The sequence below is a fragment of the Metopolophium dirhodum genome, chromosome 1, assembly GCF_019925205.1.
Source record: "Metopolophium dirhodum isolate CAU chromosome 1, ASM1992520v1, whole genome shotgun sequence".
Lineage (NCBI taxonomy): Eukaryota > Metazoa > Arthropoda > Insecta > Hemiptera > Aphididae > Metopolophium > Metopolophium dirhodum.
Genome location: NC_083560.1, coordinates 83,998,371 through 84,022,915, shown reverse-complemented (window position 1 = coordinate 84,022,915; position 24,545 = coordinate 83,998,371). Strand labels below are relative to the sequence as shown.

Below are 24,545 nucleotides of genomic sequence, written 5' to 3'. Positions count from 1 at the left end.
TAAATAGTTCTGACTTTTGGTCTTATATTAAAACTAGGTACAATGTAATTTGTAATAACTAATAACTATAGGTAACTAACCTATAGGTACTCATAAAATTATAAAAAGCAGAAATTGTAAAATTGTGTAAATATTTAAACAATAAATAACGAAAAATAGATAACTCAATAGACAATAATTAAGATAATAAAGATAAAAATGCATATTTAGATAAATTAATTTGAAATTTGGATTTCATATATTATTTTTTATAATTAATAGAATAATATTCAAATGGATAATTGATGGTAATTCAAGTACACAGTTTTAAATATAATATTATGCAGGGATTTATTTGATAAAAAATTAATATGTGAAATTATAAAATTTTCTCAACTAAAAATGTTCATGAAAATGTACATCACTATAGGGTGACTGGGCCAAACCATGGCTCGTTTCATAGATTCATACGGCTCGCGTTTAATCGTAAGGCACAAACAATTTTTACTAAAATAATAATGGGTAGCTATTATATGAAGACAAAATTATCCTTTATAAGATTTAATCTGAAATTATTTTACGTTATTAATTAATTTTATTGTTTTGAATTCTACAAATTTTATCACATTTGATATCTTATAAACGGTTGTTACAGATGACTCATACATGCGTAGTGGTGGCGTGAGATATTTTAATTATCATGAGTTCCGTTAGGATTTAGCCTACCCAGCCCCCCAGCCACCCCAAAAATGTAATGGTTAAGTTGAAGGTTTAAGTATGAAAACTTTCCTACTCTGCGCTACTCATCTACATGTCACGGTTCCGTCCTACATATATTCGCTAGTGATATTTTACCCCCGGAATATATTGCTGGGAGTTGAATATTTTCTAGGGATAAATTACCGGGGGAGGTAAAATTCCACGTGATAATTAATAATCGCAGGTATAAAAACTGCCTTCGCGCCGCCATCGAGCATACGTTTAGTTTTGGCTCGCGAAAATGAAATATTTTTTTTGTTTATTTAAGCACTTTACAACAGACGATAAATTATAAACACTATTGCAGCACCTATATATGTATACATATTATATTAAAATATTATCCCGCTATTAAATATAAATAATATATAATGTTGGTAAATATTATACATATTCATAGAGTACCTATCGATTATTACGCGTCGTACAATAGTACTTACAATGCCTGAGAATTGTTGCCGCAGCAACCGTATGTATGAATGTATGATGATGATATTGTGATAAAAACGCTGATCCATTAACTATTAAGAATATTTACTTACTTGCATAGGTATTGCAATATTATTATTGTAACGGTGTTGTATGCATTACGACTGTTAGTTGTACTCGTGTAAGAATGTGACGATTGATTTACACGAACTGCGGGAAGGGGTGTAATATATTATATTGCAATAATAGCTCAGTAATGCATAGAGGTTGAGAAAAAAAAAATCGTTGGATAGCAAATTTTTTTTTCCGTACTACTTAATATATTATATAGATTAAACTGCTTCCATATGCCACATTATTATTTTGCCTATTCGAACACGGCGCGGAATACAGATGATGGTATTATAATCTCATCTTCAACCCAATTGTAGTGAAAAATAACACGGAGATATCAGATATATTATTATGCTCACATCTACATTTTATAATAATTATTGTGACGCAGAAAATATCGCGCCACTTGCGATTTTCTTTGTTTTTTTAGACAAGACCCGATGAGACCGCAGTCGTTAAAAACACACAGATAAAATCGCAGTAGGTACTAGTCCGTTATCATAAGAACACCGCGGCTTTCTAAAATTAAAAATATTATATCTAAAGGTGCGTTTGGAACATTGGACCTATTCAGTTATTAGAATATCAATCAATCGAAAAAACAACATGTTTATAGGTAGATATTATAATGATCTTTAAAAAATATTTATTTTATTTTTAAGTAGGTACCTATCTATACTATATCAAATAAAAACAGGACTGCATGTGACAGTCGTCGTTCTAGTAATTTCTGTTAATATTATTTCTATTTAATTTGTAGTAGCATAAGTTTATTTATTTACCAAGTTATATTATATTATATTGATGGATATTGGATATAGAACAGATTGACGTAAGCAACTCTTTTTTTTCATAGTTTACTTTTTGATATATTTTCGTACGCGTCATAATTATATATTGATTAATCTTACTGAAACATCAAAATCATTATTTTTAAAGGCTAATAAATACAAATAATATATAATAATAATTATCTTTTACTTATAGAATTACATTTCTTTAAGTTTTAAAATCAACAAGTGGTGATATATTTTATTAAAGACTTTTTCTATTTCCGTGTACCTATGAGCACCATAACTGAATGAATCTATTATATTTAAGATTGCATAGATGAGATTTGTTATAGTTGAATTGCTTCTATGAAAACCATGTTGTTCATTAATTGTTAAGATTTGTTTATATATTTGTGCAAATGTGTAATATTAATTATTTAAAATTGTATAAAAATAAAGGCTAAATATATTCACAATTTCGGTTCCTATTTATATCGGCTTTTTCTTATTTTATCAATAATTAACTTGTTTTTGTACCATTAAAAAAATTCCAGAAATACTTAACAGACTATTGTGTTATTTTTATATAATTTGTGCATAAAGATAGATTATTTTTGATTTTCATAGTTGTCTCCAAAAATATTTTGAAAAATTATTGAGTAAAACAATCAGTATTAATTAATGTAAGCCAAGCTGTTATGGCGGGCATTTAATTTTAAATTATATAATAATTATGCTGCAAACAAATAATAACTATTATAATTCGAGAGACTTCAAACATTGACCAATTTATTAATTATTTACTTACTTATTTTAAAATATAATAATTAATACAATATTCTAATGTATATAATGATAAATAATACATTTTCTCCCAGGCACCCGAGACCCGAAGCGGGCCCGCGGACGACGCTTATAGCAATAATTGAGTTTGACCCGTGAACTAGCAATACTACTTACTATTTTTTTTAATTTTACTTAATAGTTTCTGGAAGTTCAAGGGATTTGACAACCGTTTAAATTTTAATTAATGAGTTAAACAACTGGTAAATTTCTCCAGCCTTGAATGAATATTGTTTTATATATAATATATAATATATAATATATAATTTATTGACCCTTATTGCTTTACACATATAATATAACATTTTTATTTTAATTTTTAATACTGAAAACAAAAAAAATTAAAATCTGATTAACATTTTTATTGAAAAGTTCAAAATAGTCAATTTATAAATCTGGATTTTAGAAAACATTTGATTGTAAAAACACTTAGAACCTATGACGGTTTATTTTTTATGAGTTTTTAAAATGTCAATAATTTTTTAAATAAGACTCATTCGTTTGAAAAGGAAAAACTTTTAAAAATAATATTAGATTTTAACGTAAGTTAGCATTGGACTTAAATAAAAAAAAATCTTCTTTCAGAAGTTTTAATAGACGTTTATGTTATATCAGACATTTTTAGTATAACTTACGTTATTAAAAAATTGTAGTCCAATACAACTTGAATACATTTTCTTTTTGTCAAATCTGACTGTTCCAATGATTGTAAAATGGTTTGATTCTTATTTTTCTGTATGACCACCGAACCTCACGTAAGACATAATTTGAAATTGCTTGAAGTTTACCTTTAAATAAGTAGCAGTTCCGACACCATTGAACAGTACATAATAGTATCATAATCTTAAAATCGAATTACCTGGTTTTGGCTTTCAATCACAATAATTCTATAGCAGCATTAAATCACCTTAAAGTCTATAATATGATGATACTATATGTATTTAAGTACTTATAAGTTTCAATTCAGTACTACTAGTACCTACTGACTACTAACAGTGTACCTAGTACGATATTTTTGAGCTTTGATCATAATTTATTATTGTAACCAAATCAATCTAAATATTAGTAGGTACCTATATTGTTATTTTCTAGTAAACGTGAAATGGTACGCTAATTTATACAACTATATTCAAACGCAGTTTAATAAAAGAAAATGAATAAAATAAATAAACGAATTGTAGCATATAATAGATAAGTATATAATATTATAGATACAAATTGTACAACCTGACAAATAAAATTACTTTTGTTCTAATCAATAGATAAACTTTTTTTTTATATATTATTTATAATGGTTGTGTTACATCTTACAAGTAGATTCAGTATAACGTATAAATGTAACCTACTAAACTTTTTGGAAAAATTCAACAAAGCCAATTTTATATTCTGAGCGGACCGATGAGTGTACTGTCGTATTGATTTTACAATAATGTGTTTATTATTTTCTATTTTCATTTTTCATTTTTATTTTTTATTTGTGTCTGTGTACACGATAATTAGTCAAAATAATGTTTCGATTTTCAATTTCCGTATTTTGTTCGATGGGAAAGTGAATCTAGTTGGTGCATTCGGATTGTCAACATTTAAAATCCCCAGTAGTTTTCAAAAGCGCCAGAAAGAACAAAAATAAAATTAAGGAAAAACAGGTATTTTTACGCAAAATTTGTTTTTATCAAAATCGGTTTTGGTTTTTGGTGTAACTCCAAAATTACATTTTAATAACATTTTTAGATCTTTCAATGCTCTATGTACCTGCCTATATTTAAGATTTCTTACATTTAATAATAAAAATAAGATTACCGGATGGTCAAATTAAATTTTTACGATTGTTTGAAGTTAGATATTGGATATTCACTCGTAAATTTACAAATTCTCATACAACGATTTTCTTATTTTGTTGTTATTAAAAAATTAATAACCATAGGTACTTGACATTTTCATAAAATGTTTATTTTATAATTTTCTATACATTTTAGTTATTTATAGACATTTTGAATGTTGATGTTTTTTAGTTTTTTTTCTATAAATGACAATGACATTTTTCATTGGGTCGAAATGCTTGAAAATGTAATAAAAGATTCCTCATAAGTAGTTATAATATCAGTTAAGAAATATTAAAGATCCATATGCACGATTTTTCTTCATAAGTAGTTAAAGTAAAAATGTTGATAACATTTTTAAAAATTAAAAAATTAAAAAACTATTTTGTAGGTAGATAGTTAACAAACTATAAAATCTTTAATTTCTATACCTAATGATTCAAGATGTAAGACGAGGTTTCTCATAAGTAGGTATTTCATAAGTTATTACAGTAACCAAAAATCTAAAAAAGATTTATATAAAGATTTTTTTTTATACATAGGAGTATTGTTCAAATTTTTTAAAATTACATATTAAAACCAAGAATAACAATTTTAGTTATTTTGTTGTAATTTAAAACTGGGTACTTAAAACTTTTAGAGTATTTTATTATATTTTATACACACACTGGCATTTTCAAATTTTGTTCGGCTCAAATTAATTTAACCTACTAGTAGTGCTAATGCATAATAGTAAGATACATAACTTTAGTCTTTAATCACAATAATATCATCAATATATCGATTAGAATCGTTTTTTGTATACAATGAATATCATTGAATTAAAATTTAACACAACCATTTAGTTTCAAGACACCTATAGCGTACAGCAGCGTGTTACCCATATGCCGGATTTGCCCTTTTTTAAATTTAATGTTTATAAACATGGTGATGGTAAAAATGTTTATTTAAATCAAGACGTTTAATATTTTTTTAAATATCAATATTTTTTTGGAATAAATTAATTTGAATCGTTATAACTAGGGCTCGGATTTATATGTAAATACATATTTTCTCTGCGACATGATAAACTAATTTCGGCAAGTGATAAATTTGTTTCATAAGATTTTTGATAAAACGAGCTATATTTTATTTTATATATATTTACATATTTTGTCATAAATACATGTTTTTACATATTTCTCAACTATTCAATTTTTTCTCACCATATTTAGACAATAAATTATATTGTTTTAATGTCTTTTCTTCAGAGTTCAAAATTATTGAAAGGTTATCATGACTATATATATTATATCGACGATCTTTTAAATTCAAAAATTTTAAAGTGCATGTTATTATTATAACTGTAATCAATATAATTAGGTAAATAAATAAAAAAATTTTATTATTTATTATTATAAAAATTTTACGACAATATCGGCGATCTTTTGGATTTGAAAATTTAAAAATGAATGTTATTAATTGTAATCAATATAATTAGATAAATATAAATATTTTTTTATAATTTATTATAACTATTACGAATTATAATTATTATTTTTATTTTTTTTTTTTAGATAATACATATTTTGAATTCTTTAGCACATATTTATGTACATATTTTTGTTGTATAAATACATAATTTGGTTATTTAAATATATATAAATGCAACCCCTAGTTATAACTTATTTTGACAAATTATTTTAGGTAATTTTCAGACATAAGTAAATCTTAAATTATTTATTATCCATATATGCTTATATTAGGTATAGTTATTGGTGACGCGTTACAAAAAAAAGTGTTATGATAATGGTAAAATTGTTAACAATGTGAAAACAAACGCGTCCAGGGAACTATTTTTCTTATTGGTGTATGTTATAATATACGCGACTGCAAAATATTATGATATATTATGTTCTCGGTAAATCGTACATGCATAAATGTACAATATATACAAATAATAACAGTACCTATACAATTGTATGATGTTGCATATTTATAACGTAAAAAAAATTTTTTTTGCTGATTTTTGATAGACATCTATTATAATTATTGCAACAATCACACTTAGTACAATGTTATGTTATATGTTTACTTGGGGCAAGACGGGAACGTCCCAGCAATTAAATTAATCAACTTGAATTTATTTTTAATAAAAGGACTTGTATATACACTCAATATGTACATATAATTAATTAAAGGGCAAATTAATATAATAATCATATCAATTATAAAATAATAAAGATAAATAAACGTTTGAAAAGATACAATTAATGATATTAGTTTATTAATATTATGATAAATAAAATGTATAAACTTAAGCTTGTTTTTTTATATAAATTATATGTATATATTATACATAATATATAAGTAACACACGCACGGGTAGGTAAAATTAAATAACAAATTCAATATTTGAATAAACTAAACTGGAACCCCAATGTGCACATTTAACTACAGCCGTTGTTCATAAACACCAAAAGTAGTTTTAAAATTTCTTAATATCACTAAAATAACGTACTAAAACATTTACTGTACAGGGCAAAAAAAAATGTACCTATGTACCTAGATACTTCATACGGCATACGCGTAAATTATTGTTTTGCCATCTGAAAAAATGGTGGACACGTGATAAGCGGTCACCACCGAACTTCACTATTTTACCTATGTAAAACACTTTATGTACCGTGTTCACTAGTACATATATTATATATATCTGTAGAACGATCGTGTATATTTTGCTATTTGATATTATAAGACCATGGATCCCATGTATCCAGTTTTAAAATCATTGTTACCAGTTTAAGCATAAATATTATAGAATGTCCCTATTTTTCCCACGTAGTTCCTATAGATAAATAACAATAATCGATAATATCAGGGAATGTCAATTCAAAACTTTGAGCGGAACGCAAAACAATTAACCAGTAGACATAGTATATAATTATTAGAGCCGAACGCTCTCAAAATATTATCAGATTTAAAAATTATTATACAGGGATAATTTCTAAGGCAACATTAAAACGAATATAAAATTATCTATTATGTCTATTAACAGTCGTTTTTATTTTATACGAATTAAAATAAGTGCTTGTATACAGTACGAAATTAAAATTCATATGTTTCTAATCTTAAATGATTTAGCAGGGGAACATTTTCAAAATAAATTAAGAGAATGAATGCTGTTAAAGCACAGAATAATATAATGCATTTTATATTTAAATTTAATTTTATATAATTATATATTTCGTGATTAAATGAATAAATTATAATATTCAAGAAATATATTATAAAAGAAATTTAAAAAAATATAATTTTTATTGTTTATAATAAAAATAAACAATTTGTTTTGACTATATAATGGCATAAATATTTTAATATCTGTGTTGAGAAATCTATAAATTTAAAAAAAAACATCTGCAAAAATACATGGGATACCTTAGGCTTTGCATCCCACAAATTACGCCTTTGGTCACAATTTAATATAATTTATTAAACTTGTACAGTTATGGCTGATTACATATACTAAACGTCTACACGTGTATGTGAAAACACACATTGGTTCAAGAAATTTTCAACTACAGATAATACCGAGTTATCAAGCGCGTGTTCTGTCGTTCTGTGTAGGTGTATAAAATATAATAATAATTTGTTATCGAAATTGCATGTGAACACATTCGTTCTTACAACATAATATACATTACATTATCTTAATCGGGATCAAATAAACGGAAGTATGCCATTAGAACGATTAATTCAAATTCAATAACCGATTATCAAAATATTATAAACAATACACGAGTGAATATATTTATCATTTTATAGGTATTAATCGATTATTTGAAACAGATCCAATGACAATGGATATATTTTATATAGTTTCATTACCTTCAATCTATATCATAATTTTTCTGATATTCGACCTCACAACAATCAGTTCGTCCTTAATGCTATAACATTTTTGAAAATAGTGCACAAACTATATTTTGTGTAAAAGCGGGGGAGACTCATAATACATGTTCACATTTAGATTTACTTTTTTTTAAATTATGCGACATAAAATTTAGTTCACAGTTCAAAATGTTATAACACAACATACCTGCATATTTTATAACTATTACAATTATCCATCATGATTTTTTGACGTAATACTGCGCCCATAACTATTTGTGTGACTTAATCGGAAATTATTATTTTTATTTTTAAGTTTTATTTATTTTTTGGCATATACCTAGACTATACTATCTATACTCCATGGTATTATTTAATAACAATGATTATTTTTATAAAAATTATTTATTTTTTTTTTTAAAATGATAGGTATATTATTTAATTGTAGGTATACTGTTACCTGATTTTTTTCACTGTTAAGTTTACACTAAAAAAAGGTACTTGTGGCGGAGTTTAAATGCGCTCGTAAAAATTACAATCACATTAAACGTCCCCAATTTATTACAAACCTGGTGTAAAATAACGTTATCTATACATTATTTATGTTAGCTAGAGCTAAGAATACGAATCCGTTTAAAGCATATTTCACACTTAACAGTTTTTAGAGCAAATTTTAGAATACTGTAAGGTCATATTTGGTCTTTTTATGGCTAAAAATCGTAAAATTAAAATTTTAATAAGGACTACCTGCTAGTGAAAGCAAAAAATATATTTTCAAAGTTGTTTCTAAACCTACGTACTTACTCAATGATTATTTTATAGTTTTATGCCATATTGTTTTTTCTAAATTAAACTTATAATTGTTTAGAAAATTATAATTACATAATAACAAATTAATAAATAGACATTATTTTAACTTATTTTGTAATAATTTAAGAATATAATCATACTTTTTTAAAAACAATTTTTTACTGAATATTTGGCCATTTTCTATGCATAAACGCTTATTTAAACAACACATTTCACGATTTTTAGTACATATAAATTCTAGAACTGCAAGTAGTGTATAGTTATATATTATTATTATTCATATCTTATCAAAAAATATCATCGGATATTGTAATTATGATGAATTTCAGTTTTCTGCCTGCGTACCTATATATCCTTAACAGTTCAGTAGTCAGTACTGACCTACAAAAATCCGTGTCGTTGTTTAGATTTTAATAATAATATTATATTATTGCACATTATAATATTATTGTTTTGCAATTTTAATTTTATCTTTCACCTCATTCATTAGGTACATTATTATTATTATTCATATATTTTTTTAATATTTCCACTGATTATAATAATATTTTGTATTTTTAAAATATGCCGGCGCAAAAAAATAAAATGAGTTTTTCATCAAAATGGTATGTATAGAATAATTATTACTATAGCCCCCCATCACATATTGTTGTTGTGTTCATATTGCACCCAACCGTTATATTATTCTCGAGTATCTACAGAGTGATTCACTAAGCATGCTCACTTTCATTTTTTTCTTTAAATACTAGAGCTATTCAAACGAGAACCCATATTTTTGTTGTAAATAAGAGGATAATTTTTTTGAAAATGTTGATTTACCTAATTCAAAATTCAAATGAATAGTTTTTCAGTTATTAAAATATTTATACTGAGAATAATAGTCCTTAAAAAAAGTTTTATAAAAATATAAATTATTATATTATTTATTATTTATTATACAGTATACCTACACTTGGACCATTTTTAAAAATCATAAATTTTGATAAATAATTTTAATTAAAATATGGTCTATAAAGGTATATTTAAAAATATCAAAAATCAGATTTGGAATAACTGCATTATCAAAAAAAAAAGGGCGAGCATGCTTGGTGAATCACTCTGTATATAGGCCTACAATTGTACTAAGAGGACTACATTCGATATTATAATAATTAATAACGAATGCGTTTAAGTACCATATATATATATATAGGAGGTACCTATTCTATTTTGTAAAAACAACACACTTGTTTTCAGTTCAGTTCACGCGTATATTCTTAAGTGTCTTACGGTAGTAATGCTGTAAATGATTAAAGACTAAAAATAAATAATTTTATGAACTCATTACTTATTGTGATATTTATTTTGTTTAGAGGAAAACATTAAGAACAAAATCACAGTATCGTCATGTAACCGTGACATCCACGTGACGTGCCTCGAACAAAGGCAATCTGTAAAAAAATCTTACTCCATTAAGATGGTCGAACGTTCAACAACATTCGAGGTAAACTAACATAATATTATAATAAATCTATGCACCAAGACAAAACATTGAACATGTTATTATTACATTAGTTTGCCCCTTTTATTTATTTTTAAGGCATATGATACATTGGATACAGAGTCAACAAAACCAACGAAACATGATATAGTTATTATACCTACGTTAGGTTAGGTCATTATAGGGTGACAATTTAAATTCGTGCACCCCATAATTTATAACAAATTAAAATATTTTATTTTACAACGGGCATGTGTGTATTTTTTTCTCTTTCTCTCTTTTTGTTGATTCGTTTAATTTAATAAACAGTTTATCGAGGTAGGTGTTCTATAAAAACAAAAACTGTATAGGTACCTACAGTATACCTATCTAGGTATATATTGCATAGAACAATTGTTTCCGAACGAATTTAATTTAATTATACTTTAATTAATTATTAACGTTACTTTATAATTTTTTTTTAGTGGATTCGATCCCTTCTGTGTTTTTTACCAAAATAGAAATATTTTATGCCAACTGGCCAATTGTAGGTTGGTACAAAATTATATATTCTAGTCATCGGATAAAATTTCTGAAAACATATTTGCATTTGTATTGAAATTTACTTGAAAACGACTATTCCATTTTTTTAAATTAAACTCTTAAACCGTTCAAAATAAGATTTTAGATTCTTAGCTGAGCAATGAATGTATTGATTTTACAATGATGTATGTTTTTTTAAATTTTTGTGTCTATTACCACCGTTCGAAGCAGTAAAACTGCTTAGATTTTCTTCAATAGCATCTTGCTCGACGGAAAATCTATTTAGTGCATTCGGGAGGTCAAAATTAAAAATTCACAATAGTTTCCAAAAGTGTTGGGAATAACTACATAAACATTAAGGAGAAACGGGAATTTTTAGTGGTTTTCGACAAAATCGATTTTGGTTTTTGGTGTGACTCTAAAAGAAACTACCGTGTATACTGTTTGTTTATATTCGCATTGTCTATATACGATAAAATATTTAACATATTCTGTTTTGTTTTGAACTGTTTACGGACATTTTCGGTTTCCAATTTTTTTAGTTTTTTTCCTATGAATGTCAATAAAATGTAATTTGTTGGGTAAATAAGCTGGAAAATTTAATAAACACTCCTGATATATTGTTACAATGACATTCAAAAAATAATAAAAATCCATTATCACAATTTTTTTTTATACACATTTAAAGTTCAAATCTTGACAAAATACGGAAAAATCACGAACATTTTTGCAACTAGGTATTATGAGTTTGAAATTCATACAATTTTTTTTTTTTTTAATATAAGATTTTAAAATGTAATACAAGATTTCTTTAAAGTTTGTTTACCTTAATCAAAAAAATAATGTCTACAAGAAAGTCAAATTAAATTTTTATGAACGTTTGAAATTCATATTTTTACAACATTTAATATTTACTCGATTTATCATGTAGCGATTCTTCTTATTTGTTTGTAATTCAAAAGTAAAAAATCGTAAACACTTGAAATTTATATAACATGTTTATTTTATAAATCGCTATACATGATAAAATTTAATAACTATTTTGTAGTTAAAAATGTATAAAATGTTCAACTTTTATAGCTAAGGATTGAAAATTTAAAACAAGGTTCCACGTAAATACTTTACAATATATAGCTGATCCCGTGCACTTCGTTACCCGTTAAATGTACATATGACTCAAACTTTGTTCAATACGTTATTTAATATTCGGTGTATGATGTTCTAGATTAATCTTAACTTTTCTGTTTCCCGGAATAAAAATAGTGATTCGCAGCAGTATATTATAAGGTAGGCAATCTACCTGTGGTAGATCGCGGACTCCGTGCTGTTTGTACGTAAGTGTATGATTTAACTCTAAAGTATCAAAGTTGTACCAAATTTGTCGTTTTTACTTAATTCCACCTACGGTGGATTAATATAATCAATTAATACAAAATTCTAACCGTACTAAAAATCCGATGAATAAATGGATTTAGGATTTATGGTGGAATTTTTTGTTTATAAATGGTTGCCATGGGTTTTCGCTATAATAATAATTATAATTTTGCCGTGAAATCAGTGTATTCATTCAATGCATTTAATTTGTTTGTACGTTTTGTTTTGATATTATATGTATCGCAATTACGTAAATATTGAGCGTATTATACTCACATACGTAGTTACGTACATAAAACAATACCACGTTTTCGTGGACGAGGAGGAAATATTGGTCGACGACTCGGCATTCACAATTAGTCCAGCCGTTTAGGAGGAGTTCAGTGACATACTTGGTATAACTTTGATACTTAAGAGTTAAATTATAAAGTTACGTACAAACAGCACGGGGTCCGCGATCTACCGCGATCTACCGTGGGTTGCCTACCTGATAATATACTGCTGCGAATCAGAATTTTTATTCCAGGCAACAGAAAAGTTAAGATCAATTTTGAACATCATACACCGAATATTAAATAACGAATTGAACAAAGTTTGAGTCATATAGAGTTGGTACATTTAACAGGAAACGAAGTGCACGGGATCAGCTAGTATATATATATATATTGACAAAAAATAATAATAGAAATCAATAAGCGATTAACCAATAGCAACCAGTATATCACTTAGGGGTATGAAAAATAGATAGTAGTCGATTCTCAGACCTACTGAATAAATATGCAAATTAAATTTCATAAAAATCGGTCAAGTCGTTTCGGAATAGTATGGTAACTAACATTATGGCACGAGAATTTTATATATTAAATAAATTACTTAATTCACAATAATATCATTAATTAATATACTTAGTAATATCATAGGCTGACTGACCGTCGACAAAAACAGTTAATATTCTTGTAGAATATTCGATATAGACATTTTAGTGCACGCGCCGCGCCGGAGCGCTCCGCTAAAATCTATTTAATTTTACATACAACCACTCACACTAATGATTATTTATACTACGCACACTTTTACACGACCCGCATGCTTAGATTAGACTCCTTAAAAAAACGGTCGGTATCGAAACATTCCAAACCCATTAATTTGAAAACCGATTGACAGAATAATATTTAATATTTAGATTGAAGTATCAAACTATACAAAGACAATTTTATTCCGATATGCAACATATCATATATTCATATGGTTAGGTTAGAAGAGATTATCATAAGATTATTTCTGGAACTAGGAGCTTGGAATGTTTGTTTATTTTAGAAAAAATACGAAACAAAAAATTCAAAGTATCAAAAAGTATTTAATTTAGTTGTAATTAATATTAAGTACCTAAACTATTTACTAGTATTAGTATTCATATTTCTCTTTACTATTAATAGGAAAAACAAAAAATTTTTTTAAAAACTGGGGAATATTAACGCAACATTAGTTTTTGACAAATTCGATATTTTGCCGAAATTTAAAAATAAAAACAGTAGAAATGTAATTTTCACTAAATATTTATATTAGCATTTTCAGAATTGAAATAACGATGTTGTTCTTTTAGAAATTTAAAAATATTAAAATCCAGTCATAGTTTTTTTTAAGAGTTTTTTACAAAGTTCTTTAGTAATTCTACTAAAATGTGTTATATCTATTATTATTTATAAATCTTCTAGATTTATAATTACATTTTTAAAATACTTAATAAATACAATTTTTTTCTAGACATTTGAAATCCAAAATTTGACAAAACAACCTTTCCCCAATGATTTCATTATAATTCAAAAATATTAATCGTAAGGACTTTAAAATAATTGTAATCAAATATATTTCTATTTTTAAACTATTTTACGGTTCTTAATAGACAATATAGTTCGTATAAGTTAATAACAATAAATTTAGTTAGTTTAACCAGTTATATTAGTAATATACTATTGTCTAATAGCAATATAAAATATAAATTATAAAGACGTACTCGTGTCGTCGGAATTGATGTAGAGTGCTGACGCCGTGTCATAAACAAACGGCATCTACATGACTAAAATTTAATGAACAGTTTGTCACCGCTCAGAATCGTTTTTCGTATGATTAATTGATAATTTAATTTAACCCATCTATTACAGACGACAACAGACATTATTGACGATTATACAAATTATATTTTATATTAAACGGTATTAATTATTTCATCAAATCATGTATTTTTCGAATGAACATAAAATCTAATTAAAAGATGTTCTATAATGATAATATGCAAAAGAGACTTATAGTTATTCTAACTTAAATTGTGGTGGCTCTAAGTGAAGATTGTACCTATTGGGATTTGAGATAGAGATTGAATTTAAGTAAGAAAAATTGAAATTAGTTTAATATTTTTTAAAACCTACGTGTACATTGTCAGTTTGTATCAGGGCTACCCGAATAATTTGTTCAGATTTCGGGTGCTGGATGTATTCGGGTGTCAAACACCGGAATAAAAAATTTAAACAAACGTTCGGGTTGATATAGGTTAATACGGGTGTTCAGTAGTCTAGAAAAAACACAACTTTTGAAGTCTGAGCACCCCAAAAAATAGTCAAATTTAAAAAAAAAATGATTTATCTTATTTATTATAAAATAATATAAATTTCTAATGCGAATGTGCAACATTTGTTTTAGACCACATTCAGTTTACTAATGTACAGAAGTAACATTTTTCTAAGAAACTTCAAGAACTAAGACAGTGGGAAATGAATTAGGCACCTATTTATTTACCACTTGCCAAGTTGACGAATATAATTATTATTATTATATATTAAAACTTAAGTTAGGTAAAATGTATTACTAAAATAGGTAGGTCAAATTATGATTTTGCAATATCCGGAAAACTAGTAAATATAGCTACGAATTACGATTTTGGTTACTAAATTATAAGAATACTGCTTGGGAAGTTGGTTGGCAAATAATAGTATTTAGGTATTAACTATTAATTATAGGTATTATTACTTATTAGTTATTAGTATTTGGTATTTTGGTCAGACCCTATTTTATAATGTTATTAGCTATTTGGATTTATTTTATATACTAATAAAGTAATACATTATATTAGGTATAAGAAATAATTTAGTATTTGGGTCCATATTTAGCCAGTGATCAGTATCAGTATCAAGTCCCAATTTAAATATTTGGAAACAATAAATTATATTTCTAATAAAAACATCAATTATTATTTATAATATATTTTTTTATCTTGATCAACGTTCAATCACCACTGACCACTGACGCTTTTGAATTGCCAATAGTCGGGTTCAGACAGTCGTATAGTATCGCCGATTTTCGATATAATATATGACATTGTAGGTATAATAAGTGCATATTTATGATTTGTTTTGTACATAATATTTTTATTTAAATATATTAAACCTATTTATACTTATTGAACAAATTTTAAAATTTTAAAATTGATCAGATCGTATTATTATGTATTACTAGCTGATCCCGCGCACTTCGTTGCCCGTAAAAAATTGCAACTCTTAAAAAATGTATGATTGTTCAACTCCTTTTGGGTGTAACTTGCTGCAGTGAGTGCAACTCAGCTACCCAGGTAGGCAATGTTCGAAAATTCGATTTGATGTAAGCTTGTACCTAATCTGCCCGATTGACCAATGTAGACCATTTATAAAAAAAAATTCCCATTGTAAATCTAAAAATCCCTGTAGTAGAGTAAAAAATAAAAACAAAATTTGTTTAAGAAATGTAATTTGTTATTTAATAACAAATTACATTTATTGATTAGCAAAAAATTTAAAAAATAACACTACACTTTTAACATTTTTTTAGTTATTAATTTTTTTATTTATTCATTGTTATTACATACATATAAGTATTACATAATAAACAAAGAGATTATCTACCTTCTAAAAACAAAGCTTGAAATCAGAAAATAATATATTATGTACCAATAAATTAAGTACCTACCTAACTGTACTGTTCATAGGTTTTTAGTGCATATTTAAGTACAAACAAATCATAATTTTATGTTTTCATAACAATTTAAGCAAATACAATATAACAAAATTAGGAATGTTGAACATTTCAACATCTAAGTTAATCAACAAAATATTTAAATATAAAAAAAAACATCAATATATGTAACGTATTTATATAAATATATCACGATTAACACTTTTCAAATTTGGAGTGCCAATACATTAATACTATACATTTTTACGCAACTTTAAGACAAATATTTTTAATAATTTCACTATAATAATAGTTTTTAATAACAGTTTATCAATATTGACGACACGGTATCGAACTATAGATGATAAAATTCTTTACCGTGTCGACAGCCATTTTTTCACCAGTATTTAAAAATTCCAATTTCCAAAATGAAAACATGAAATAATTTGATTATTTACCAAGACTGTCAAAAATATGTGCATTACGAAAAAATAAGCCCCAACCCTCCAAATATACAATTATATGCAAGAGTGAGAGTGAGAGAGTAACTCTGTATCATATACCTTATTTTGTTAATAGTGGCCACCCCCATAGATATCATTATAACTACCTATAAATAATAATTTCTTTCAGAAATCTGTATATAGATGTTCAGTATTTATAAATTATAATCATGTCCTACAAATAGTTAGAGGGAAAAACATGTATCCAATAGTTAAATTTATAGGCCTTGATTATAATTTGTATGGGATATATGTTTTTACCTCTGTATAGGCTTAAGTGGGTAAATAGTTAAAAGTAGAATTTTTGGACCAAAAGGATATTGCCTTCCTTCTCTTAGAAGATAAATTAAATCCGCTACTGATTTTAGTATCGTATAAACACGGTGTATCTATCATAAAGATTTGATAGTTTTACAACGAAATCATCAGATTTTGTCACCTAATATCTTGTATTTAGGTTATACATACATATTTTTAATATTACATATTATTTATTTTATGATATATGTATACGGTATACCTATTACCATTGCTTACAATAATTATATAATAAATTATAATCATCGTCGTTTATTGACAACATTTTGTTTATATATAGTGGTTGCCGGAGAGAAGAAACTGCCAAGGTTTCTGTCAAGAGTTGACGGTAATAATATTTTCCATAACAATATGGTGTTTTATGCTAATAACATGTATGGTGAAAGCAATAGAATTTTTCGTAGAAGCAAGTGACGAAAATTCATTTCCCAACGGGCTAGTCATGTCTACCATCGCAGTTGTAATGGCTGCTATATTGTGGTTTTGGCTCATAATTTTTTCATCGTTAGTATATCAAAATAGCACATACCTTTACCTACTTGTTGTATATTATTGGTGTTCGGATTTATATGCAAATGCATGCTTTTATATATTTGGCTTAAAATAATTCTGATTAAAACTATGTATACCTACGGTTTCATAACGTGTAGTTCAAAACATGCTAATAATATGACATTATATTAGTAGGTACATTGTACCCTCATATTTTTACACGGTTCTGAATAATTTCCTACAAGTAGGGTATTTTATAAAATCATTTACTTTATTATTTATTATTATTTTTTTTATTAGCTGCTAGTAAATACTATTAAAATTAAAATCATTTATATAGGTATAGCTAAAATGTATACTGTAATTTTTATACAAAAATAATGAGTGTCGTAAGTTAAACATATCACCCAGTTACAGTCATTAACAGATTAATATTGGCATTTGACACAATGGCGCGGCAGCTACGTGAATAATATGCAAAAACAGTGGACCTCCCAGTGGTTCTACGTATTAATTGTTATTAATTGTATTTATTATTGTTTATTATTTATTTAAAATTTTTACCTAGTGATATTATGTTATTAATTTAAAAGCTAAGAATGCTGCCACAGTTGTGTCAAGGCTTGTATCTACATGGTAATGATCAATAATAATAATAATAATAATAAATATATAAGTAAATATGCTCATACATTAACCCTTTGACGAGTAAATTATTTTCCATAGTTGTACACCCAGAGAGTGAATTGTTTTTACCAAAAAACCGCACTTTTCACCATAGTAATGACGGAAATTTACGTCGCAATTATTGTTACGTAAAAGAGTAAAGACGGATAAATACGTCCTATTAATTTGTACCATAAGAGTGAAGACGGAAATAGACGTCATTAGAAAAAGTATAACTCCAAGAGGAATGACGTAAATTTCCGTCTAGTATATACCTAATTTAATAAAATTTTAAATAATTAATAAACATATTAATTACCTGTACAATTTAGAAATAAAACACTATTTAAAATGTATTCCCTAATATAATTTAAGTATTAGCTTTGGTTATAAATACTAGTATTCACTATCAATGGTATTAGGTACCTATATAATATAAGTAGCCTTTAGTAATACTTTATAATACTGTACCTATATAGTTATCTAGCTATGTTGTTACCTAATTAATAATTATACTACAAAGAACAGTTTTTAATACTATATATACATAATATCTTATATATATTTTTCTGTCAATAAAAATATGAACTGTTGGCTTGAAATGTATTTAAAATCAAAAATCATCCGTTATTGAAATAAAATAAAATAATCAACTTGTAATAATATAATATAAGAAAAATCAAAATGAATAACTATAGTTTTTTAAACTTAAAATGACAATAAAAAAATTTAAAAAAAAGTTAAAATGTATGATAAAATAAAATACCTAATCAACTTTTATAGAATAGTAAAAATTAAAATGAATAACTAATTAAAACAAAAGTTAAAATGTATGATAAAATAAAATAATCAACTTGTATAAAATAGTGAAAACTAAAATGAATAACAGTAGTTTTTTAAATGTAAAATAACAATCTAGGTATAGGTACATATTTAGTGTTCCCTGTATTTTGGTAATTTGGTATTTGGTTACTTAGTAGTGCAATTTCGTATGGTAGTCCTTGAAGCAAGGTTCCAAACATAAATATTTGTTACATTCAGTACATTCATAAGATGTTTCTTTTCGTGATCGGGGATTTAATGTTGTGTTATAATGGACATGACACCTTCTGGAAATTTTTTTTTTAACTTCTCCACTGTTGATTCTTGAAGGGAAATGTCGAGCGGAAAGTCTAAGTGGTAAATCGTCTTTTGGTTTTCGCCCTCCACGACTAGGTGATATTATATCATCAGACAACAAATGAGCATGTAATATTTGCTCGATTAATTTTAATCTAAATTCTGGCAACTTTAATGTTTTTTTTTCTAAAGTACTACATACGATTCCAGAATTAAGTACACATAAATCTAGTAAATGAAAAAAAAAATTTTTGTACCATTTTATGGATTTCCTCGAAGTTGTATTAAATGAAATCTGCATATCTGACTTATCAACCAAACCCATGTTTGCATTATAATCAATTACACAGTCAGGTTTGAGTACATTGTTTTCGTGTTTATCTATTATATTTGTTTTTTTCATTACGGGTGTATGAACTGTGGATAGCATATGTACATCCCTTTTGTCTTTCCACTTACAGCTCATCATATTAGGATTTGTCGATATAGCAGACACACATTCGCCAGCGTTTAATTTGTTAGGGAAACTAGGCATGCCCTTCCTTGTATGTTTCACTGTACCACATGCTCCGGTATCTTTTTTCAATAAATACTCAAATAATATTGGAGATGAGTACCAGTTATCCATATAAATTATGTGACCTTTGTTTACGTAGGGCTCCATTAAAGTCGATATAACTGAACCAGACAGCTTTAATGTGTCATTTATAGTTATATGAGTATTATCACCAGTATAAATTAAAAAGTCAAGAACAAAACCAGATTTGCAATCACATAGAACGAATAACTCAATGCCAAAGCGATGCCGTTTAGATGGAATGTATTGTTTAAATTGAAGTCGTCCTTTCCATTCAACAATACTTTCGTCAACACACACTTTTTGATGAGGCTGATATGTGGAACTAAACTTTTTTCGGAGGGATTCGACAATTATTCTGATTTTAAATAATCTATCTCCAGGAATCTGGTTACGATTGTCATTGAAATGAAGGACTCTCAATAATAATAGAAACCTATCTTGAGTCATAATTTTCCCAAATATTGGTGTGGATAGTAATACCGAAGTAGACCAATATTCTTTAATATTATTTTTTTTAACATGTGGCATTAATAACATAAGAGAAAAAAATATATACATTTCGTTTAAATTCGTATCTTTCCATTTACCAAGCTTAGAATGTTTTGATAAAACTGTATTGCTTACTAGAAAATGGTAGAACTTATTTGTCTCATCAACAATATGTTGGACCAAGTCTTCATCAAAAATTTGTTTGAAAATATATAATTCTAAATATTCCGATGGTACATTGTTAATTATGTCATTATTAACTCCAGAATGTGAGCTATCAAAATTCAAATTATTTGGGCTATACTGAGGTAACATATTTTTATTGAAATTCCAAAGTCCCGAAAATAGTGTACCATCAGATAATCCAGTATTTTTTTTTGGAATTTGTTTTTTTGTAGGAACCGGTATTTTACGTTTACGTTTTTTAATATTAATTGTCGGTTCTGGGTTTGAAATCACAGAGTTTTGTACAATATTTGGGTAAACAGAATTAATATCAAAATAACAGTTGTTACTATTGTTATCTAGTGTAGTGCTATAATTTGTATTAGTGTTTGGTGTTGATGTATGTGGGTAAGCTACATAATTGTCATCAAAGACAACTGCCATATTTTCAATGTCAAATAAATTTAGATCGATGTCATTCGAAATAGAAATTTCTGGAGAACTTGAATATGAATACGGATCATCGCGATTAGAACAGTCATTATCGCCTAAGCCGAGTGTATTATCAACTATATCATTACATTTTTTTTTATCCAATACATATTTTGGTGTAAAACTTACTTCACTAACAGAATTTGAGAAAACAATACTACTTGATCCGTTATTTTTGGTCAATTTAGATACTAGCTGTTTTCTAATTTCTTGTGCTAAGTCTTCACAGTCTGATTCATCAGAACTACTATCATACTCGAAAAGCTCGTCGGCTGATTCATCATTAGTTATGATTTCAGCTATTTGATCGCAAGTTAGTTTATTCATTTTCTTATAAGCTTAGACAACCTACAACGAATTAAATAACAGACTAACTACAGAGAAGCCATGACTATTGACTGAATTCGATAATAATATTATAATAATAAATGTTATTACATGCACAGTCAAACACAGCACAGCATAATATTGCAGCTGAGCAATCGCGTGTGTACAACTTTACTGTGTATAATATTATACTATCAATAATCAAAGCCAAATATTATGATACAAATTGTACAGTATAGGCAACATATACACAAAGATTTAATACGCTTTTTCAAATAATTTATATTTTAATAGGTAACACTGATAAAAGTGTGGATTTTAGTTATCAAATTAGTCAAGATTTTTAGCTAAATATTTCATGATAAGTTTATTATTGATAACAGCACTCCTGAAAATATTAAAAATCAAAGACGATAGAAATTACAACATGACGGAAATATACGTCATTCCTCTATAGAGCTACATTATTGATTGACGGAAGTTTCCATCTATACTCGTCAAAGGGTTAATTGATGATAAGGAATTTTTCATATTTATGCATCTGTAGGTGCATATTTTACGTGTTTTTTGCATATAAATCCAGACACCGAACCCTATGAGCTTATAGATAATGTACCTACTTATGTACCACTACCAAATATCCACATATAACGCCATAATTCACCTAGTTTTTTATTTACAGGATATGGAAGCGTATGAATATGGTAATATGCATGCACAAGCACAAGAACTATTTGAAAGTAGCTGACGATGTAAACACTGCATTTGCTGTCTGAGAAGACTGGCTAATTTACATTTTATAATATTAAGATTAATTGATACCTAAAATTGTTTATTTTTGTCTAATGATAGTTGAAAATTATTATTACCTATTATATAAAAATATTAAATCTAAAATATATCGATAATCATAATAGATAGGTAATTAATAATCATTATCATTATAACAATTATGTAATACAAAATGTATGAACTAAAATATAAAAATAATTATTTACATATTTACATAGTTTATATTTGGTGTGAAATTAAGTTGTATAGGTACTTTCCTTATAATATGCCTAAGGGGCTGAGTGCATATCGAGGAATGTTTTTTAGAGTTCTGTACTTCTGCACTATTCAAACTGTCTATTATCTATACATTTTACGGTCTAAGTTGTCATAATATGTTATAATAAGGTAACACTGTAATAATTCATACTAACATATTATGTTATCATGTTAGTCCTTACTTGACTTGTCTTCTGTTATATAAGGTCTTAAGATGTCTTGTCATAATTATTACTTAATACAATTAAATATAAATTGGTAATTTGTTTTATGATGTATAAAACACAACATAAATATTTATTATTGTTCAGTTTTCAATTAAATTGTATGAATTGATTAAATTTAAATAAAAAAAAATGACTATGACAATTTTTTTGTTTATATAATATCTAGGTAGAATAATTGCGTTGATAATGAACCAAATAAAAGTATAAATAATGTAAATATTAAATATATATATTAAATAGACTGTCAGTGATGGTCTATTCGTGGGCATAATAAGGGGGGGGGGGGGCTTGTTTGCTCCTAAATACCGCATTTGCGCTTATATATAAAAACCTTAAATGCGCTTAATAAATTAAATTAAATTACATTAAAATATTTGTTTTCGCTCAATAACATTACAGATCAATGCATTTGGCCACATCGCAGTAAAACTTAAATTTCTAGTCCCACTTTTTTAATTTTCGAACTGACGGATTAAAATAAATTGTTTAACTATTCTAGTGTCGTTAAACACTAGGCTTCACTGTGCTGTTCCGTCATTATTCTGGTTACGTAAAAAATTGATTTTTCGTCATTATACCGTCTCACGTTCAAAAATATAGCAGTGGTAAAAAAACAACAGGAAATAAAAAAAAGGTGGGTAAGGGAATGTTGCTCTGCTGTACAGTAGGTTACAAGTGGGTCACTGTAATGGATGATGTTAAATTTGAATTCAATGATATAATATCATTGTATATGAAAAATGATTCCATAAAAACCTTTAAAATTTTATTCGTTGGGTCAAATAGCTTTAAAATTGAAGAAAAGGCTAATATAATATAATATCATTGTATAAGAAAAACGATTTTGAGAGAAAACGGTCAGTCAGCCTATGATATTACTAAGTATATTTGATGATATTAAGGTGAATAAAGTAATTTATATATAACCCATTTACGTAGAATCTGGTTTTAAAATTTCAATCCTTAGCTATAAAAGTTGAACATTTTATAAATTTTTAACTACAAAATAATTATTACATTTTAAATTTGATACATTTTGTCAACATTTGAACTTTAAATGCTTATAAAAAAAAAACTGTGCCTATGTATTTTCAATATTTTTCAACTGCTACTGTAACAATATATCAGGAGCCTTGCATAAAATTTTCACGCTTTTCTACCCAATAAATACAATTTTATTGATATTTATAGAAAAAAAAACTAAAAACATTGAGAACTGACAATGTCAGTAAACAGCTCAAAAAGAGTCAAATTATTTTCAAAATTTTATCGTGTATAGAAAATGCTAATATCAACATTCAGTAAAATTTTCAAGTATCTACAGTCATTGGTTTTTTAATTACAATAAAATAAGAAAATCGTT

At 26.4% G+C, this 24,545-nt stretch overlaps 1 protein-coding gene across 1 annotated transcript; it reads left to right on the top strand.

Moving 5' to 3' along the window:
- Positions 1 to 1,761: 1,761 nt before the first annotated feature.
- Positions 1,762 to 22,906, top strand: LOC132935831 (uncharacterized). Its single transcript, XM_061002463.1, has 4 exons — positions 1,762 to 1,897; positions 10,750 to 10,880; positions 17,856 to 18,079; positions 22,588 to 22,906. The coding sequence occupies exons 1-4, from the start codon at positions 1,888 to 1,890 to the stop codon at positions 22,679 to 22,681; spliced, it is 459 nt and encodes a 152-aa protein (XP_060858446.1). The 5' UTR covers positions 1,762 to 1,887; the 3' UTR covers positions 22,682 to 22,906.
- Positions 22,907 to 24,545: the final 1,639 nt, after the last annotated feature.